This window comes from Bicyclus anynana, chromosome 7, assembly GCF_947172395.1.
Source record: "Bicyclus anynana chromosome 7, ilBicAnyn1.1, whole genome shotgun sequence".
Taxonomy (NCBI): domain Eukaryota; kingdom Metazoa; phylum Arthropoda; class Insecta; order Lepidoptera; family Nymphalidae; genus Bicyclus; species Bicyclus anynana.
This window is the reverse complement of record NC_069089.1, coordinates 2,972,692-2,996,083: the sequence shown is the minus strand read 5'-3', so window position 1 is coordinate 2,996,083 and position 23,392 is coordinate 2,972,692. Positions and strand designations below refer to the sequence as shown.

The 23,392-nt window shown below is 36.7% G+C and overlaps 1 protein-coding gene across 2 annotated transcripts in view; it reads right to left on the bottom strand.

The window, feature by feature from the left end:
• Window positions 1-1,135: 1,135 nt before the first annotated feature.
• LOC112058144 (protein vein) overlaps window positions 1,136-23,392 on the bottom strand; it is a 99,313-nt gene continuing 77,056 nt past the window's right edge. The window contains exons 2-6 of one of the 2 annotated variants that reach the window (XM_024098831.2): window positions 15,419-15,587; window positions 11,166-11,311; window positions 8,884-8,980; window positions 8,082-8,140; window positions 1,136-3,323 (exon numbers count right to left, since the gene is read on the bottom strand). In XM_024098831.2, the coding sequence (XP_023954599.1) occupies window positions 3,301-3,323; window positions 8,082-8,140; window positions 8,884-8,980; window positions 11,166-11,311; window positions 15,419-15,587 (494 nt within the window). In that variant the 3' untranslated portion in view covers window positions 1,136-3,300. Of the gene's footprint in view, window positions 3,324-4,332; window positions 8,141-8,883; window positions 8,981-11,165; window positions 11,312-15,418; window positions 15,588-23,392 lie in introns of those variants that run through there. The other variant, XM_024098830.2, reaches the window with a different exon arrangement.

Here is a 23,392-nt window from a genome sequence, read left to right as displayed (position 1 = left end):
TAGGTCTTGGAATTACTTTTTAAGTTTTTTTTTAATAAGTTCGTGGAGGGCCTGAGTTAGATTTCTAGCCTGGGTCAATTTTGTGATTAGGTATATGTTTTTTTTTAATTGTCTCGTATTATGGTTTCGGACGGATTATACCTAATCATTTAGGTTTGGCTTGTAATACGATCCTACCCACAAACATACTTACTTTCAGTCTTGCAGGTGATTTTGTTTTTTTGATTTAATTAATGCGAAATGCGAATAGGTTTAATACAGTAACCGTACCAAGTTTCAAGATAATTTCTGAAGAAAGAAATATTTAGATTTTGTTTTATTGAAATTCTCAGTAACACAGCCCAGAGTTGGTAAGTGTCTATTAGGGTGTGCCGTGTAACACCCTACGGTACACCCTAGTGACTACTAGTTTGTACCGTACAATGTACAGTGTAAGGAAAGAGTATTCCTTATCAGTTATTTATGCCACTGTCATCTAATGATCATATTATCATCATTGATTTATGTGCAATGAGGCGAAGTCGAATGCACAATAGACAGCACGAGTGCTACAATGGCTAATAACGTGCAGTGGCATACAATACTTTTTCTACGACCGTGATAAAAGAATTAACTGGTAAATAATAATTATATTATGTATAATTGGTGTTAGGCCCTCTTCTAAGACTAGAGAACACAAAAAGTCAATTTTGTTAGTGATAGGTAGAGTTTAACATGATGACCCGCCTTACTAAACCAGCTTTGTAAACAGTGTGATGAGTCTAAGCTCCTAATCATCAGAAGGGAGGCAGCCATGTCTTAGTTCATTTAAATAGGATAATAATGATGAGCATAGATAGCTACTTCGGACTGCATTGTCCATCAGCTGGCTATTCATTTCATTACACATATTCATATTTTGGTCTTTATTATCAAGCCATTAAAATAAACTACAAATCAATTGACAAAATGTAATCTACATACTATAATGATATACCAGTAAGCACCGGATGACATTAATAATTTGTATCATAGTATGTAGGTACTTACATGACATTTTGTCAATTGATTTTTTGTTTATTATGATAGGTTGTTAATAAAGACCAAAATAGGAAATAGGTCATACGTTTATTGGGCATTCAATAAAGAGAAACGGTTTTAGGTTTTTTCATCAATGTTTAATATAACAAAGCACTTACAAAATAAGTAGAAATATTAAAGAGTACAATAAATAATGTCTATTCAGCAAATAATACTGTACAAAAATTGTTAATATAACTTAACATTTCACTCATAATATCGGATGCAAGTCTTTTATAACGATGGGATTTCTTAATCGTCATTTCCTAGCCCAAAACATACTTATATACCTAAACCATAACAACGTTGTGTATTAAAAGCCTGTAGGATTTCATTAGCAATATATAAATTTGTAAATCGGACGTGTGATTTTAAATTATTTGGAGGGTAGAAATCGAAGAAAAGATCGAAAATGAAAGAGAAGAACCGTCTTATTGTTTCTAATTATTGTGTTAAATTATGAAAGGGGCATGAAATGTCCAAGCGTGAAAGTAAATTTCATTGTTTAATCTATAATTAAATAAATATTATATAATTATGGAGGGAAGAATTCGATCTCAGCATCCCTCCAGTCAATTTAATCTGTCCAATTTATATTATAACCCGATTGACACTAGCGCTATCTGTAGCCTAGCTAACTAACTCCCCTACATGAATTGGTTATTTGTACCCTCAATCTAAAGACGACAATATCAACCCTTCTTTTTTATTACAATAATTGTTAATTTGGAATATACAAATTATGGTCAAATAGCCACCTAGGTGTATCAAAACCAGTATTTTTTCACACTTTTAAAATCGGGCATATTTACTCTTTTAATAACATTCAATTGTGAATATAAATATTGATCCATAGCTTGGCAATTAATTGATGACATTCCCAGGGAGCAGATGGAAGAAAACTGCGTGGGTGTAAAGTCGTGCGCGCGGGGTATCGCTACTCCCCTTCCGGTCCCCGCGGACCATCAGAAGTGTTACGAACGAATTTGCCAATAAACTTCCCAATTAGACTTGTGAGATTCTCTTCAATACAATCTTAGTAGGTAATTAGCTGGTAGTAGATTAAGTTGGTGGGAAGCCTATCAGTGGGATATTAATTGAGATTTTTCAAATATACATATTTCTAAAATAAACCTGTGAGTAGGTAATATCTTAAATATACAATAGTTAAGTACAAGTATATTTAACTACCTACAAGAATGGATGCGGTTTAGAAATGCCAGGTGTACAAGGTATGTAAATTCAATAAGCCTGCAACCAGCTGGCCTATTCACTAATTTGTTTATTATTAACAACCTATTAAAATAAACATCAAATCAACTGAGAAATGTCATCGAGCTACTGTGTGATATTATCCACGAAGGGTTGTCAATTGTCCGATTTGAAAAATTATTTTAATGCCAGATAGCTCATTTATCGAGGAAGGCTATAGGCTATATATTATCCCCGTATTCCTACGGGAACGGGAACCACGCGGGTGAAGCAGTGCGGCGTCAGCTAGTTTTTTACACTTTTAAGTAGTTTTAAGTCTTCTTTTTTCAAATTCATTTTACCTCCTTAAATAGATTCGCTAGTATCGTATAAAGCCTGGTTGTAATAAGGCACAATGTCTAAAAATATTATTTGTACATTTCCAGTTCAAGTTGAGCCGTTAGTCCGTATTATGCAGTCTATGTACTTGTATAGGTACAACGTATTTGTATATAATTCAAGTTTTATATTTACGACATACATAGAAGCTTTTCTATTTCGTACATTTTAAAGCTACTTCTAAGGCTTTTCCAGAATAGGCAAGCTTATAAATTAAGACTCGGACTGTTCCCTTTGTTAAGTAGGTACCTACTTACCTATAGTCAGGACACTTAGATTCTCTGGTTTTAGCCCTCATTCGCACAAAATGTTTTTTAACGGACCTTAAAAAAGCGTCAAATATAATATTATAAAGGTAAATGAAAGGCTATTTCCAACGCTCAAAATTGAAAACGCAACATTGATCGAAAAAACGCGTCGTGTTTTAAAAACGCTGTCGTGTGAACATATACCTACTTGGGAATACATTTGTTGTATTTAAACGCTTTTTTAACGTCCGTTAAAAAATCTCTCGTGCGAATGAAGGCTTAGTGTAAGTACATATTCCTCAAAAATAAGCTAATGCATTCGAGTATTTATGATCTAGTAAAGTCCGATCTATCTTAAAATGCAGGCAGGAATTACGTTCAGTAGGTAGGTTGTTCTTGACTGTCACCATAGTCGTTCTCCCAAGCCTGAAACATTAAAATTATAAATTATAACTTTATTAATATAAAAAGAATCATTCTAGTGCTGTCGTGGTTGCATTAAAATAGTCCATTTGTAGATTAGACCTCTGTACCGCATAGGCGAGGAAGGGGTTATTAAGTTTACTTATAAACCCTATAATCTTAATATGAGATTAACCGTTGCAGCCGAAGTTCTTTAGGCGAGACTAAAACAAATAGGACTATAAATTCAACGCAGCCGCGGACTCTTTACCGTGACCTCGCTTTTGATATGAGTGTTACCACATGAGAAAAGTACGTTACAATTGTTAAAATTATGGAATTTAGATTTTACATAACTATAAAACACAACATTTAAACAATACATACTATTATTTATATAACATGCATGGTTATCTTGCTTGGTTATCTCACAACAAATAATAAGTTTTAATTAATAATTATGAAGGTGATTTAATTAATTTATATTTGTGACCCCATTCATCAGCATGCTTCCCGTGAACATTAGTAAAGGTAAAGAAGCATTAGTACTGCGTAATTAGAATTATGAAAAATGTCACAAAATTGTGATTGAGTTATGAATTTTAAATAGATATTCATTTTCCACCGCATTAACAATTCGCCAAAGCGTATAAAAAATACTCCTTATGTTATACGTCATTAAGTATTAGTTATCAACACTGGTTATTTGAGTCCCTAATTCTCATGACAATTAGTAAATAGATGTCATTTTATAAAATTGTATTATTTTTGGCGCTCATCTAGTTAGTACGGTGGGAAAATCGTGCAAAACTACATTTTTATACAAAAAAACTGAATATTTTTGTTTTTATGGACTAATGCAGTGATGTTACTTTTTAAATGAGTGCGGATAGCGAAAGTCTAGTGAACAACAACATATAGATAAATTTTGAAAAAAAAAAATAATACGTACCGTTTTCCGTTTATTCCACCGTTTTCAAATTTCTCAAGGGTTAAGGAACGTGCAAATGAAAATAAATAAAAAACAAATGAATTATCGCCTTTCTGTTAATTCCAACACTCATTCTTTTATTGTGATTTTGGTATCCTCGTTACATTAAAACAATATCTTTCTTAGTATTTGTTGTGAGACTAAAGAAATAAGTAAAATGACGTCATACAACATAAATATCCAGAGCTGAAAAGTCTGAAATTTCAAAGATGAAAAGCAATAATTTGTAAGGCAAAATTTAAACTTTTATAACGTACCTACTTATGACGTCATTTGACTTAAATGATAATAATTGTAATGCCCTATAATCCACAAACAGAATTAAAATAAATAGTCCCTTTTCTAGTTAAAATTATATAATATAAATAGTGAACTTATAGAAGAACTTTATACAAAATGAATAATTAAGAAAACCTACAACAAAACCGTAAATTGAATAAATAATTTCGGTCCCACATAGTGAGAAAATTAATAGGTACTAACACACAGAATAACTAAAGAAGAGTGATGAAATTTAACCATAATGTCGTTTATAAATCCCGTATATATTTCGTTTCGCAAAGATTTTTAACTGGCAACATTACTGATCCGTATTCGTAAATAAGTTGAATTTTCTATTAAGATTTGATCAAGAAGAATTATACAAAATGTACATATTTTAGCTAAATGTTGTCCTCCTAAATGTTGTCCTAAATCCTGAATTTTCATCAGTTATTCTATGAATTGACCTATTTATTTTCGATACAAGAAAAAGTTGTCAGTTATAGCTTGGCAAGTTCGTTCGTAATACTCCCGATGGTTCGCGGGGGCCGGGAGGCGGGTAGCGATGACAGATAAACCCACAACTGATGCACCCCACTTTAAAAGCCTCTCTTCCCTTCCCTGTCGCCCGCATATAATGGCAGTGTCATCAACGAAGTTGCCAAGCTGCAAGACATTTCGCTATATCCACATGCATCCATCCAAATCCACACTCGTATAATAATTATACATAAATTAATTTATATATGCCTATCTAGGGTTTTATGTATTAAAACTGCTGTTTGACTAGGGGGAGTACATCTGGTTTAGGAGATTAATAAAAATCGACTTTACTGTTTGTACCTGAATGCGCCCGCTTTAGAAACAGAAAAAAGTAAAATTGGCTACAATTTTTTTTTTTACAACAGAAAAAATCAAGGTTTGTTCTCGTCGTTTATTTAAATGTAGGAAATTCCAAGCGCATATAATAAATATAGGGTTATAGCGAGCGGGTATAATCTATGTTGGGTGTTATTTAAAAAAAAATCCTATCCTAGTAGATATGTACACAACTTGCAAGTCTCTTCATCAGAATAATATTATTTACCTACTAAAATGAGTTATCAAACCTTATATTAGTTAATAACAAAGTAAAAAAAATTGCAAAATTACAAATATTTGTAAAATATTTACAACTTCGAATACAAATCGAAATAAAATACGCGTGTATTTACATAATTTTTGCCCGAGCAAAACTATTAAGTATCTAAAAAATTAAAGGTAAATTTATCCTTGAAAAAATGTTATTTTATAAATTTTAATCAATTATATAGGTACTTTAAAATAAATATGCATAAAATCGTTTCACAAGAAACTAGTAGTAGATAGGAATCTGTTGAACATAGAAAAAAATCCAAGTATTGTAATTATAAAACACAGATTAAAGAATAATGCGCAGATAGAGCGCATGGAACACGACGGTGTCGTAGCGGTTTCAAATACAAAATTCAAAAACGAATACATTTTGGAGTGTAACTAAAAAAGTAAGATGGAGTACTTTTTTATTAAAAAAAATTAATTGTTTATTGTTCTAATACCTACTAACGTGATTTTGAGTGACTTACAAGTTAAAAAAAAATAACTCTAAATAAAAAAAATAATAATTGACTTATTTATAAACGCAAAAGTTATTTTTATAATCAAATTTTAGTTAGGTATTTTAAGAGGAAATTCAAATATTCTTTTTCCACCCTCCATCTTCCATCAACCCATTAATAATTTTGCACGAGCAAACATGAAATACGCGACGCGACTAAATTGCTGATAATGAGCTCTTTGGCTCATGCCATGTTTGTAGAATTATTTACTTAATAAATAAATTACCTTAGGAATCTGTAAAAGATCTGACCTACCTATACCTCGCGAGGGTATTGCACGCTCGGCGAATGCTTATTTAAAAAAAAACTGCATCAGTGCTAGTTATTCCATACTATACTTAAAATTATAATCTCACTGGGCCAGCTATTTATAAATTACATTTTATATTAATCTACAATAATTTAAAGCTTTTACTGAAAATTAACTAGTAAAAGGAAATAAAGCGCGGTGTGTGTGATAAAAAAATCTATTCTCTATTATAAATAGAATCTACATGGTGTTTCGTTTCGCGTACGAAGCACATGAGTTTCATTATAAAAAGTCATATAATGGCCATTGAAACAGCTGGCCCTAATAACAAAACAATCGCATTCACTTATATGCAAATAAGTAATTAAATATAATATTCAAGCATTGTCTAATTTCGCTAATCGTTTGTGGACTAAGAAAATATTTTAACATTACAATAAATTACTTTTGGATCACGATCGTATGTAAACCAATTATAAAACTGTGTAATAATTATAATATTTTCAAATTCCTACAAACACTGCGGCGGAGACATAAAACATGGGGATCTGAGCGATGCTGTAATAATTGTTTATATCTAGAACATGATAATAAATAATGTAAAGTCATAAGTTAATTAATTAAATTAACATTATTTCATACAATGAGAAAAGGGAATTGATGCTTTTGACTATTGCTTAGTAACTTTGTTAAATCTATGCCTAATAATTAATATATGGGGAGCCGAAAAGAAGATTGATCATATTATTACTATGATAGAAATCCCAATTATTCATAAATTACGAAACGACTTTTCTGACTGATATACAAATACCAGTATTACAACAGAAAAATTGTATTAAAGAAATAGAATAGAAAGGCGTTTTTATTGATAAGTAGCGTTATCGCTAAAGCAATATAGTACCTACTGATTAGTTTACCTAAAAGAGATGTTTCAGGTAAACTAATAACTATTTTTTAATTAAATTACATAAAAAATATGTTTGAATAATTAGATACTACAGTCATACAAAAACAGTTATGTTTAGTGCAAGATTTGTGTATCTCAATCGAGACCATTGTCCCCGTGAAAATGTCTGTAGTAACCACAGATTAAAGAATAATAGGCAGATAGAGCGCACTAAACACGGCAGTGGCATTCCAAATACAAATTCAAAAATTACTACGAGTCAGTAGGTACGACACAAGGCGTCGCATCAGTAATTTTCAATATTATTCAAGATAAATGGCGTCTTATGTTTTTAAATATTTTGAAAACTGTTCACAAAAACTGAAATAATAAAAAGAAGTATTTTTAAAGGTTATTGACTATTAGTCTATTATGATATTAATTTACGTAATAAATTTTGAAATACAAATTATGAAAAAAGGTATATGGTAAATAGCAACATTAAGCGTATGTCAAGGAGACGTACGCGTGACTTTTGTTTTTTTATGGGTTCCATTGTTTTCACTGACTCATTCTGTATCATTCTCTATTCTGTGGTAATAACAAATAAATAACCTCAGACCATGTTGTATGTCTCGCGCGCAGTCCGTGTGTTGCTAAGATAAAATTGGAACAGGTGGGTTGTGCCGACTGTACGGCTAGCAGTAGTAGGACGTGGAGAGGCCCAGTTTGCATGTGTAGGAATGATACATACTGTTCCTATTCAAAACGTCCTTGATCTCGCAGCGTTGCCCGGTGAAGCCTTCCGGGCATCTGCAAATTGATTATAAGAATTAGATTAATTACTTTTTTTTTAATTTAAACTATCGTGAGTATCATTCATATTAATTGATTATGATACGAAACCAGCTCATGACTAAGGGCCCCGTATGGGTTCGAAACTAGTCGGGCATACTCCGACCAAATATCACGTGAGTTTGAGCCATGTTTCATAATCAATTAATAGATTAATTACTATTCTGACATAGTGAATTATTTGCTTAATAAGTATATTATAAGATAGGGATGTCAGTTTTTTTAAATTGTATATAAATTAGGAGTATGCTAATAGTAAGGCAATTTTGTAAAAGTAACAAGATATCTGTGATCATTATTTTCGATGCTATAGGGATTTAGAGGCCACGGACGCCTGCAATCCTCATAAAAAATGGCACGAATTAATGACGTCGTCGTCGATTTTGAAAAAGTGTTTTAATATATGAAAGCTAAAAATTTTTCCGATAGTTGTTTCAGTCAATGGTCTTATAGCGAAAAGCTTTGACCAACATCTTAAGAAGCTTTCACTTAACTGTTGGATCTAGAGTCGGATACAGAAGGCAGTGATTTTTGAGACGACGCGTATTGTGAGGAGGTTTCTAACTCTGGAGCCTTGGGTACTCAAATGTCCCGCACCGAGAGGGTTTATTTTTATATAAATTTTTGATAGTGTTTTGTATTTTTATATTAACATTGTTAAAATTAAAAAAAAAAAAACAGGTAAATAAATAAATATTTACTTGCAAGCTTGTTCCTGAACAAGCTCGAAGAATAAACAAGTGCCTCCATTGAGACAGTAAGAGGCAGGATCGGGCATCGGACACGGAGCGCCGGGGGCTGGAAAATAAAATGGCAAATAAGTAACACGTCTTCGTGTATAATATTATCTATGGTTTTTATGATTATGACATGCAATTGTTAGCGTTAGTTATGATCTGACTTCACTTAATTGATTGATGACGATGAAGCGAAAAGAAATCACTCTTTATTACGTACATACTAAACTATGTTTTAAAAATAATAATAAATTTAAGGGGTTAAAACCTTTTTTAACCAAGGAGTGTCAAGAATCTCCGTGGGAAACGGATCCAAGACTTGGCCGTTAACTATGGGCCTTATTGGCATTGGGCATCCCACATAGTTCGAAGAGCCGATGGACGTTGGAGTCCCAAGGTGCTGGAATGGCGACTCCGCACCGGAAAACGCTCTGTTGTTCGACCTCCCATTATCCACCTTTATAGGAGGTCGAACAACACGGCTCCTTGCAACCCACTTGATGGATGGATACTGGCGGCTCTATAGACCGTTACGCTTGAAAGTCCATTTGATCGGCCTATGTCCAACTCTGGACGTCTATCGACTGATATTGATGATAACGATAATTAGCCAGGAGATGAAAGCTTACATACACTATTTTTTCTAATCGTACACTAAAAAAGCCTAGCTACGGTGTTGCAAGTTCCAAACAATTCACAGCTGTGAAATACATACAAATAAATAATTATTAAGTAGGTAACTACTTAAGTAAATCGATTGAATATTTTCAAGCCAATAAAGTAAACGTACTAATTATGTATATCATTCATGATGCCATGCTATGGGTCATGACGCCTGCGAACGGCTCAAATGCCGATATCTTTAGGAACGATTGTTTATTCATTACGGGTAACTGATTTTATTGGCCTTTATGCATTGTGTGTTGACATTCGCAGAATTAGCTGGGAAGTGTTTGTGTTGGATGATGTGTGTCGGTAAACTGAACCGGTACGAGGCGGTAAACAATGGCACGTGCATCGTCCCGTTGTCTATGGTTTGCATACAACTGTTGTTAGGAAACTACTTGTGATACGTCCCTGTTTGTGTATCATCGAAGTGTCATAACGACCTTGTGCTAATTCCCTCCTACAATTTTTATCCTAGATATTACCTTACCTACCTTACCTTATCAGCCGATAGACGTCCACTGCTGGACATAGGTCTCTTGCATGGACCTCCAAGCACAACGATCTCGAGCAGCTCCCTGCAACCCGCTTGATATCATCGGTCCACCTAGTGGGGGTCGCCCAACACTGCGTTTTCCGGTGCGGGGTCGCCATTCCAGCACCTTGGGACCCCAACGTCCATCGGCTCTTCGAACTATGTGGCCCGCCCATTGCCACTTCAGCTTCGCGACTCGCTGAGCTATGTCAGTGACTTTGGTTCGTCTGCGGAACTCCTCATTCCTGATTCTATCACGCAGAGCACGCACGCACTCTAAGCATAGCTCGCTCCGATTCGCTCCGATTTCATGTCTGTAATATCCTAAATATTACAGACATGAAATCCAAAATAATAACTGGCAAGCATCGTACGATGCTATTCGTTCAAACCTCAGGTTCAAACAGATTTCTTCACAATATAAGGTATATTGAAGCTTGCAAGCCATCCTGCGATCAAGGCATTGTTTAATAATGATCGCACGATGGGTTTGATCGTCCGATCATGATCGTCCCTGCAGTCGTACGTCGCGGTGTTACCCCTAATAATCCAATAACTTACAGGTGTCAGGCACCATCGTGGCTGGTGGTAGGACGTTGATCTTGGCGGCGACTCCATCGCACTCTGTGCCCTGCAGTAGTACGCCATGGTGTTACCACTAAAAATCCAGTAACTTACAGCATTAACAATCCAGTAACTTACAGGTGTCAGGCGCCGTTGTACCCGGTTGTAGTATTAACCACGCACCACCCACCGCATCCTACGCCCTGCAGTCGTACTCCGTGGTGTTACCACTAGCAGCTCAGTAACTTACGGGTATCTGGCGCCATCGTGGCCGGTGGTAGCACGCTGATCTTGGAGGTGGCCCCACCGCATCCTATGCCCTGCAGTCGTACTCCGTGGTGTTACCACTAGCAGCTCAGTAACTTACGGGTGTCTGGCGCCATCGTGGCCGGTGGTAGCACGCTGACCTTGGAGGCGGCCCAACCGCATCCTATGCCTTGTCGTACTGCGCGGTGTTACCACTAGCAGCTTAGTAACTTACGGGTATCTGGCGCCATCGTGGCCGGTGGTAGGACGCTGACGTTGGCGGCGGCGACGGCCGGCGGCCCCACCGCACCCTGCGCCCTACATTCGTACGTCGCGGTGTCCTCGCGACGCGCATGTCTTATTACTAATACCGAGCGCCGCCTGGAAAACAAATACAAAATGGTAAAATGAATTACATAGTTGAAATTTTGAGTACAACAAAAAACAGCTACCTATAGAGTAGCTTGAAAAACTTTTATCGTAATCTACTTGCTTATTTTGACCACAAATGTTTTGACAATGAAATTTCGTTTTTCCGCCGTGTCTACCAAGTTACCTGTGACTATATCAGAAGCGTAATTTACAGCTTCGCACGCATTAACTTAATTATGTACTAAAAAATATAAGATAACGTTATGATATTCATATACCTACCTAAGATCAATTATTATTGTGTTGTACAAAGATTTTATACTATAAAATAATTGGTGTTGTAACGATACAGTAAGCAGTTTAACGTGAGAATCCTATCAATGTAAGAACTCTAAGAACCTTTATTCAGAATTTTTAATAGAGCCTATATGATATCGTCTACCTACGACAACGCAAACGACCCATGAAATTAGTGTTCATATCACTTCATTATAATTATACTCTACAGTTAGGTCATAACAGTCGTCCCCTTTTTAATATTAAATCCTCCTTAGACGTACCAACCAGTAAGGCAAAACTTTCTTGTTGGTTCGATGCGAAAAACTAATAAAATATCTCGATTCTAGGTTATATACTGCTCTAAAATCTCATTAAATCACTGCGATATTGGGTCATGGTGTTTACGGTTCAACAATATACAATCAATTTGATTGCATATTGTTGAATCATAAATTCCTAAGGAAGCTTAAATGGTAGTGGAATAAAGAAGTGAACATTGGGAGTAATTTTTCAGATGTGTGTGATGTGCCAACATGGATTGTTGAAGTGTTCGCGCAGAATATCATGCTAATAACAAAACTAACGCCTGCTTTTAGGTCTATACTAGCTGACGCCGCGCGGTTTCACCCGCGTGGTTCCCGTTCCCGTAGAAATACAGGGATAACATATAGCCTATAGCCTTCCTCGATAAATGGGCTATCTAACACTGAAAGAACTTTTCAAATCGGACCAGTAGTTCCAGAGATTAGCGCGTTCAAACAAACAAACAAACTCTTCAGCTTTATTATATTAGTATAGATTTGAGTTTGGTAATTTCAATGTTATAGACGTGAAATGTCTCAAATTATTATAACTAAACAGATTTAATTTTAAATGAAGTATTCAGGAAGTGAGGCCCAAAAAATACTAAAACGGGATAGCTAGCTAATAGTCAGTTGGTGACCTAAATCGGGATGTCTGTAGACGTTATAAGGATCATTTTATGTCAAAGATCTGTATCACCTTAGGTCAATGACAGTCTGTGTCTGCTATTAGTGTAACGTATCTGTTTGCAGTAATTGGCCGTTGCATTCCTAACGTAAGCACCATATGAGCCTTGTTTCATTGTTAGTAGGCCTCCACAATAAATAATTACACATTCAAGGGTTCCCAAATAATAAAGACACGAAGTATTCTATCATCTATGTATATTAAAAGATACCTCATAAGTTTTTAACTTCTTTTTACGATGGTACATTTATATGTCAGCCAATAGACCTATTTTGCGACAGGGTCGGATTCAATCACGCAAAATCCGTTCTTAGCGTACTACTTACTATATAGCTTGGCAAATTCGCTCAAACTCTCCTGATGGTCCACGCGGGCAGGGAGGGGGTTAGCGATGCCCCGCGCACACGACTTAATACCCTCGCAGTCCTTCCCTCTGCCCCGCGCGCACTATTTCACACCCGCGCAGTTCTTTCCCCCCGACGCCCGCATATCATTGGAGTGTCATCAACGAACTTGCCAAGCTATAGGTAGGTACGGTCACATACTTAATATGAAAAATGTAATTCTAATGTAGGTACTCTATATTAGAAGAGTTTTCATATTATGTTGTCAGTCCGAAGTTGGAAGTTGATGGTGTTACAGCTCTGTCATTATCATTAACATCATTTCTGATAGTGCCTAAGCCCGCCAACCCGTAATAGAGCAACGTGGTGGGTCTAAGCTAAGTCCATATTCCCTCCTATAAGCAGGGTGGCATGGCCTGTAGTAGGTCATCATAATAGGCTGATAATGATGAAGCCTATTAGATGTGTTTTTACACGTGCTTAAAACAATAATATTAGATCAAAATCAATTGTCAATCATCAGTATTATATCGTCACTACACGTCTTTTAAGTTTCTGTTTACTTTTCCCAACGATTCACAACAAAAGAATGTCGAAAAATAACATTTTTAAATGCAAAACTAAACAAATCTGTCGACAGAATGAATAATGATATTGGTTTAGAAATCAATCACCGTGAAACAATTTTCACAATTTAAGGAGCCTATATGTGCTAGAACAGGGTTTCTCAAAGTGGGGTTCGCGAGCACCTAGGGGTTCGCCATTTAACGGCGGCGACATAATTTACGTAGTGGTGGCTTGATAATTGATACCGAGTCAGAATTAAGGTTAAAATTGTCCAAAATTACTCCTAACATTGAATCCATTTGCGACAAGAAACAAGCACACCCATCACATTAATATTACAAAGACATTTTATGTGTTACCTTTTATTCAAATAAAAACGTCATTTTCTTCAACTCAAATTTATTTTTTCTTGGGGGGGGGGGGGGGGAAGGGTCAGTAAATAGTATCGAGCCGAATCTTTTTACGCGGCCACTCTCAAATACTATAAAATGTCCTTCGCCACTTTACCATAGTGCATGCAGTGGCAAGGACGGATTATTATTATCTATTATATATAGCAAAACTATACATAAATAATTTGTGCCACAATAATGTAAAGAAAACATCGAGAACCCTTGCACCAGTTGCTACAGATGCTTGCACTAGTTATGGATCAAGATCGCTAGATAATTATAGACAAATGAATTAGGTCATTACAGTGGAAATAATATGACCCTTTGCGCAGAGTGTGCGAGATTTTTCTTCGAATTCTGCGAGCTAGATTGTTTTGTGAGTCGAATAGATCTGATTCATTGTGACTTGAGTAATTTAACGATAAGTCAGATTGAATGTGTCCTCCGTTAAATCATAAAATGATGAGTAAAGCTTTCTTGTTACGCCCTTGTTTCTCGGAGAGCACGTTAAGCCATCGGTCCTCATCATTATCATTAACTGTAACGACCTATGGTTTCGAGACTTGGTCACTATGGGCCTCATAAGAAGGCTTAGAGTCAGTGTAAAATGGAACTAGCTATACTAAGAGTATCTCTGCGTGATCGAATCAAAAATGAGGAGATCCGCAGAAGAACCAAAGTCACCGATATAGCTCAACGAGTCGCGAAGCTGAAGTGGAGCGGGGCACATAGTTCAAAGAGCGGATGGATATTGGGATCCCAAGGTGTTTTAATGGCGACCTTGAACTAGAAAGCGCAGTGTTGGTAGACCCCTACCAAGTGGACCGAGGACATCAAGTGGGTTGCAGGGAGCCGCTGGAAGTTAGCGGCTCTAGACCGTTTTGTGGAAGTCCATGCAAGAGGCCTATGTCCAGCAGTGGACGCCCATCGGCTGATAATGATGATGATGGGTAGAATAAACTGTAACTTCTTTTACGTAACAGTAAGCCATTCCATCAGACTGTATCGTCACATTTCATGGCGAGATCGCAGTCAAGTCATTGAATAAAAAAAAAACAGTTTAACATAGACATTCATCATTAACAACCTGTAGGTATATTATAATCGGCTCATTTTTGGCTGGTGGGAGGCTTCGGCTGTGGCTAGTTTCCACCATACCGACAAAGACGTACCGCCAAGCGATTTAGCGTTCCGATACGATGTCGTGTAGAAACCAAAAGGGGTGTGGATTTTCATCCTTCTCCTAACAAGTTAGCCCGCTTCCATCTTAGATTGCATCATCACTTACCATCAGGTAAGATTGTAGTCAAGGGCCAACTTGTAAAAGAATAAAAAAAAAACAACTTAGACACTAGAGGGGTTAGGCTCAATACAGAATACACGTTGACCCAATGCGGACTTAACACACGTAGAGAATTGAGAAAATTCTCAGGTATGCAGGTTTCCTCACGATGTTTGAGACACGACAGACCAGATTCGAACCAACGCCTTCCGAATCGAAGACAGAGGTCATATCTGAGCTGCATATGTAACCCTGTACCTACCTATAGTTCTGCACTCGGAACCTCCTTAAAGCAATGTCTGCGACGGGCCGGCCGTCCTTGTACCAGGCTATCCGCGGCGGCGGGCGCGCGCTGGCGCGGCACTCCAGCCGGACCTTGCCGCCGCGCGTCGCGCGCACCGACTGCATCGGCTCCACCCGCGCTGGGCTGCCTGCGGACAAATGCACTCAGTTAAGTCCCTCATCATTATCAACCCATATTCGGCTCACTGCTGAGCACGAGTCTCCTCTCAGAATGCTAGGGGTTAGAGCAATAGTCCACTACGCTGGCCCAATGCGCACAAAAATGGATCCAGCCGTTTAGGAGGAGATTGGCAACAAACACCGCGACACGAGAATGTGTATAATATGGATCCAGCCGTTTCGGCGGAGATTATCAACAAACACCGCGACACGAGAATGAGTATAATGCAATTATTCTCACGTTTCTGCAGCACCCACGACTATAACTGACCGTATATTGGTCACTGCGTGCACGACGGCTCAACTTAAGAAACGTCTTTGCTGCCATTTGCGCTGCATAAACGTTAGAATAATTAGATATACTTAGTATTGTTGTATATTTTAAGGCTTCGTACTATATAACTATACCCAAAATATACTCGTACGTAGGTACAATTTTTAATTTCTGACATTAATTTTTAATTTTTAACTTCATTTTTAAATTATATGACATTGATTGATTTAATGTTGCATTACACCTGACATAGCATTTATATTGACATTGTTTAATGAATTCTGATAGTATATTAATTATTTTCTTATTTTAACAAAATTGAAACTATGGTGGAAACATATTGATGGTATTTATGTGATATTAAGAATGATAGATATTTTTATTTGATGTCAATTTATGCTATTTGTACTTGTATTTTTTATTTGCTAAAACCATGTTCACCGATTTAATATTTAATTATTGAAATTATTAGTTAGTATAATATTACTTTTAATATTCATACACCTGTCAAGGTAGAAAGTATATATGTCTATAGCTTGTTCTGTAAACCTTCTGTACTTTCTCATGAATAAATGAATTATTATTATTATTATTATTATTATTATTATACAATAACTACCAATTAAATGAAAGCCATACAGTAATTGAAAAGCACTACGACAAAAAGCGAACTATTTTTTTTAAATTATTTGTATTTGGCATAAATATGAGCAATATTCCCATTTCCCTCCAACTAGTCGGAAAAGACTGTGTTAACAGTGGGTCTCAGACTAAATACATAAGGACTAGTATCGCATCCAAATTCACGAACAAAATTTTCTGCTATTTTCTAAGGAAAGCAGAGCTTATATACATATCTTATACTAAACTAGCAGTTCTTGTTCGTTTTTTACAACATTTAACTACACAAAAAGGTATTATTACGGCGGTGTTTAACTGACAGACACGATTGTAAACTATGAAACATCGATTCTATAGAGACAGTGTTTATAATCGCATAAGATCGTTGATCATATACTTTGACAGAAAAATAATGTCTTGCATGGCAGGTCTTTATCTAATTAGCCTGAGCAGTGGGTACAACAATACTCCAGCAAGCAGGATCGAACCACCACATCTCGATGATAAATCGGACCTCATTACTGTTGGGTTATTAAAGCTAAATATTTTTATCAAATGAAGAAAGCAATGAATGAATTAATTAATGAATCAAGAATAATGGTATTAATTAATAATCATCATTATTAAATTAATGGAGATAAATGACGGAGGATACATATTATTATATACTTCGTTGAGCTTAATAAATAAGTATGCCATTCAAATAATTTTCAAGGCATTAGTATTGTAAGAAAACGATATTTTACTGTTCCCTGAAAAATCGTCTTGAAATAAAGTTTATTGTCACCAGTTGTACAATGACTAAAACTACCTACTGTATCCCCGAATAAAAAACCCATTTGTCACAGCAATCCCTGCACTGTTTACCTTCCCTTGCCAAAAACGAAAAAAAAAGATTTTCCCGCTACTATCGAACGTAGTACGAGATATCCACTTTCATCACGGGCACTTAGGGTTCCCACACACGGGCCACCTGCCACAAACACAAAACGCCGCTAACGGCATATTTCCTGTAGTTTTCATACATTTTATTTTACACGCTACAATCGTCGCTGCTTGCTTTTTATGGCCCGCACCGGCCACTAACGCCGACACAAAGCGCCTCAACACGCCACTCGCGGTCAATTATGATACTGATGGTTTCCATGCTTTCATGCGTAAGAAGGCAGCTTCACTCCTGCAGCGTCTTCGCCATAGCCACAACAGCATCCTAGGGACAATACAGGAGAGGCTGAGCGGCCCAATAGTGGCACGTTGGGTAATGGTGGCCACAGGCCATATTTGTAAGTAGAGTAATATAACTTTATATGTTCACTAACAATACTAACATAGTTTTTAAGATAAAAATTATTATTAATCTTACTAACTCTTCTAGATTAATTTTCAATTCTACGGTGTAAACCGAAATAAAAAGTTATTTATTTATTTAAAACTAGCAGCCACCGACCATAAGTGCCCACTCACCGGCCACAAGTGGCTGGAGCTACTTTTGTGGCCCCTTCTTGCTTCTTGTAGCGGCGTTTTTGGCTGTCGCGTGTGTCCCGTGTGCGGCGACACTTAAAATCGAGTCGCCTTCAAAAGTCCCGAACTAAAAATAAGCTGCTGTCATTAGGCCAATGGCCTTATTATTCGTGTGACGAGTAACATATGTAAGAGCAGAAATAACACGTATTATCTAAACAGGAGTCGTTGGACACACCATTCGGGGCGACAAAAAATATTGGCTCCGTTTCAACGACCGCAACTTGTATAGGTGAAAAATGTTAGCAATTAATTTACTATACAGGGTGCTCGGGAGTATTTCCCATAACTCTAGGGTTATATTCTTAAAAGAAAATTTATTAAAAATGTCTAAGGAACATTTGTGTTCTAAAATGAATATTTTCGGAGTAAAAAATATTTCTTTTGTAAATAGATCTTAAATTGTGTCCCTTATATTTAATAAAAATATTATGAAGTAGCTTACTAATGAAGTGCGCCAGTTGCATTATCCCGTCGATATCGAGTCTTAACACTACGATTACGTATTTTAAAATGCAAGGATAGATAAAGGCGTGTGTTACATGGATAGTCGGAATTATTTGAATTACTTTGTATGAAAACATAAAAGTTTATTTAGTTAAAAAAAAATTAGTTATGCAGTTCGGCTCCTATAAGTGGACTTGAAATTAGTTATGCGGCTCCTATAAGTGGACTTATCAACACCTTGAAGTTATTGGAAATACCTGCCATTAAGTCCTAACACCCTGTATATTTGGTAGGCACAGCTCACGCCTGGTGTTCTCTTATTTATGGTGTCTTGCGAAACCCGGATTTAAAAGAGGTGGAGATGTCATTTCTCTTGGTGGATAGAAGTCTTGATATATTTTGATTTTGACAACGTTTGCTTGTGATCTGTGATAGAACGTGGTAAAATCTTGATACTTTCAGAGTTTTAAAGTGTCAGTTCTATTTTTTGTCACTGCATCAATTAATTTCTACAAAGGATTTATGTACTTTTCTGGCACAATCAAAGGCATCGTAATAGTACATTATGATATAAATGCGGTAAGTTAAAAATTACAGCCGAGGCGATATTGCATCTCGAGCCAAAGGCAAGTCAGAGCTGTAGTAAGGAAGCAGAGGCTGTAATTATCAGGGCGCACGTATGTCATACGACGTTTTATAACACATTTGGGAGTAAACACACTTTCTGAAAATGAATTTGCATCTATGCATGTTTTCAATTTCATGACATTTTGACACGCTTGTCATTTTTACAAAGACAGCGATGTGTAATAACACATTTGCTCACAAAGTATCTGTTATTCCAATAATTTCAATATTGTAATGTATCTCGTTACGAACATGTGCCGTAATGTAAAGTGCACTTACCATCAGGTGAGATTGTAGTCAAGGGCTAAATTGTAAAGAATAAAAAGAAATAATTCGAATTCGGGATGAATTATGATACAAGGATAGGTGCAATTAGCAACGATTACTTGAAAATTTGATTAGTACAAAATTAGATCAGGATTGAAATCCAGTCTTGATGATAAGGATCCTCGCTCCGATCAGTCCGTAATCGCTGTTGCCATTAATCAAGCTATTTCAAGACTTGTACAAAGTCACTACGTCCGAGCTTACTCATTCACAGTCATAGACAGGAATGACATTTCCAACAGGTCATTGCCTCACAAATTGAAGTTAGCAATTAGAGATCGTCACACACAATCACTTCGTTACGCTGAAAATATCAGCAACTGTACCTACTGGAACAGCCTGTGATAGGTAGACCTACTTCATTTTACAAAATCTGAAAGTTAGTCAATCATCATCATTATTAACTCATATTCGGCTCAATGCTGATCGCGAGTCTCCTCTCAGAATGAGAGGGGTTAGGCCAATAGTCTACTACGCTGGCCCAATACGGATTGGCAGACTTCACACGCAAAGGGAATGAAGGAAATTATCTTGTATGTAGGTTACCTCACAATGTTTTTACCTTCACCGTTTTAGACACGTGATATTTAATTTCTTAAAATGCACACAGCTAAAAAGTTGGAGGTGCATGCCCCTGACTGGATTCAAACCCACACCCTCCGGAATCGGAGGCAGAGGTCATATCCACTGGGCTATTACGGTATTATATATTATGGACTGCGGTAGTAGGTAAGATTTTAGACCAACAACTATCCAAGTACAAATGCTTTTTTCCTCGGCATAACTCGATAAATCATCAATTCGCCAGTCACTTAGCTTCGTTGCAACCATTCCAAAATACTATTAAAGATCAAACTTCGCGGATTTCTTGTAAATGGTTGCCATGCAGTTAGTGTGCAGCGACTGTATGTCTGTACAATGTTATGTAGAAAATATATATAATAAATAAAAATTGCGTTTTATGCTTGGACAATTAAGTATCTGGATTGGACTTTCAACTTTAATAAAATTAAGGCAGGTCTGACCAATACAGAATTTAGTCCACTACGACACTTTAATGCGATTAAAGTGTGTATTCATCCTTTCTACTCTCTATATAAAACAGGCCGTAGCCCCGCGGTTTCACCCACATAGTTCCCGTTGCCGTAAAATACGGGGATAAACCTATGTCATTCACAAATAATGTGGCTTTCAAGTGGTAAAAGAAAGCCCCAAAGTAAGAGTCTGTGTTATGAGCAGGTACCTACTAAGATAGCGGATTTTTTCATAAATAAAATTATTTATCTATTACATATAAATACTTAAATAACGTATAAATACACCCACGCTCAAGGACGCTAGAACACATTGCTCATAGCACATAATATTCTTCAGTAGTGGGAATCGAACCCACGACCGGAGCGGCAGAAAGCAGGATCAACCCACTGCATCACGCTACCGGCTATAGTAGTATTAGTACAGATAACTGTCCGATAAAAACCCTCTACATCAGGTCCTCAATGACAGCACCCGGTGCTTAATCTTGTCCGATCGACCGCCACGTTGGCGACTATCCAGATTACCTGTGCGATCCAATTTGGTTTCCGCTCAGGATGTCGCTCGCTATTTATAATGGTGTGACGACCAACTGATGACAACGCGCGAGAGTTAATTGGCTTCCCGAAATTTGTGAGACGCCGTAAAGAGATTTAAAGGGTAGAGCCGCTAATGGGAATATTTTTATAGTCAACTTTTATATCTTTAGCTCTCCGGGAGTGTGAGACTACGAACTTCCCAGATTCGGGTTGAATTTTAACTGAGAATTTCTTTGAACAATTAAGCTCACAATTCCATAGATCAGGACTCTAAACTAGGCCCTCGTCATCTTTGGCCCTGTAGTGAACGATTAAAAGAGGCTAGCGAATACATCATCATCATCATCATCATCATCATCATATCAGCCGATGGACGTCCACTGCAGGACATAGGCCTTTTGTAGGGACTTCCAAACATCACGATACTGAGCCACCTTTATCCAGTGAATCCCTGCGAAATTCCATTAGCGAAAATATATTTAATTACGACTTCTTACTATGCCTATTCACGGTATGTTTTCGTCCAAAGTTCCTCAGTGCCTGAAGACGTAAGTTTTCGACCAGACTTGTTGCCAGTGATGACCTACGGATGCAAGACTCGGGCGCTATGTAACTCAGCGGGCGATGAGCTATTTTCGAAGAACCGAAACCGAGGTCGAAGCTGAAGTGACAAGTTCAAAAAGCGGATGGCCCTCGGGGTACTGGAATGGCGACCCCGCATAGGAAAATGCAGTTTCAGGTGGACTGATAACATTAAAAGGGTTATTAGGTGCCGCTGGATGTTTAAAGAAAGAAAAAAAGAAAAAACATTTATTCCAAAAATTGTGACAAACTTTACGACCATCATATTTACTTAACAACTTAATTTTATATTTGGCACAACCTTGAAAAAGGATTCAGCTCAGCATAGTGCTGCATGTATCACGCAAATGTATGGACACACACCGCTGATTTTCAGCTGAACACCTTGATCCAGGTGACACCACGGAAATGCGTAGTCACATAGCCACATAACTTAACCAAATTAAGAGAGAGGAGAGTCGAGATCGTGGTAAACACTACCTATGTCCAGCAGCTAATTGTTGTTGGTGGACACCAACTGATAACGTTGATTTACTTGAGTTGATATGACTCGTTTATTTATCCCGTCTATCACTAACGAATTAATAAATCTCAAGGCAAGTGAAATTTTTGTTCGTACGTTGATACCAAGATGAAATGGACTCATCCTGTTGCGTAAGGTGAAATGATTTGCGCGCTGTCGCGACATATCGTTCCATTAACGAGATGATTAACCTTGTTATTTTACACAGAAATTGGGCCAGAGAAAAACTTACAAAAATATTTTGTGTCACCTACTTACGTACCTACTTGAAAATAATGCATTCCGACGTATTATGTTTTGCCTGAAACTCATATTGTGTTTGCCATCTAACTACTCATAAAAAATATATAAGATACTAAATTAATAGTAAGATACGTACGCTGCCTGTCGCTAATACTTTTCTGGGTGGAAATACTTATATTTAAAGTCAAAAGTTTTGGGATTATTGGACTATTATCGTATTGGAACTCCTTCGTTGTTCGGAAGTCCCTATAAATGACCCATGTATTGCAGTGGACGTCTATCGGCTGATTTATGATGATGAACAAAACTCCTAGCTTCTCGCTTAGTCGAAGGCAAAAAGGGACAGTTCTTCTGCATTCTGTTCTATTCTGTGTAACAAAAATACAATGTGAAACAAATGGATTTTTTCTGTAAGAATTTCCAAGACTTGTCAAGTTAACATTACTAACATAATGCCACTACTCGATACTAGATGGCGCTGACAAACAAGTAAAATGTTTTTAACAAAAAAAATCAACAGACTTCAAAATCACAAAAAAAAAACTAAAAAGCGAAAAATAACATCGTATGGTATGGTATAACTTCTGATCACTTTGAAGGTGGTGTCAAGCCAGTGAGTGACGTATTAATTAAAGCCGTTTCTGAAAGAACCACGGGAAAGAACTATCTTTATTTCCTAAAATTTAATCTGCTTATGTTAATGCATCACTGTGTTGGCACCGCCTTCGAAGTGATCAGAAGGTAGCACATACGATGTTATTTTTCGATTTAACATAACCTCTTTCTTTTTTTGATCGGTTAAAAAAGAGCAAATTAAATTTCAATATTTTTTTGGACGTAAATTCATGGCAAACACGTAATGTCATGGCTTTGTGTCACGTAGATTCATGGCTTTGTTCATTGCCCAAGGCTTTGATAGAAATCTTTGATAGGTGAGTGGAAATCTGTGGTAGAAAGGTCATTACTATTCATTCATATTTGTACGTCATTAGATGTAGGTGGGTCCATGGACTGCTTGTTTTGTTGTGATTCTTA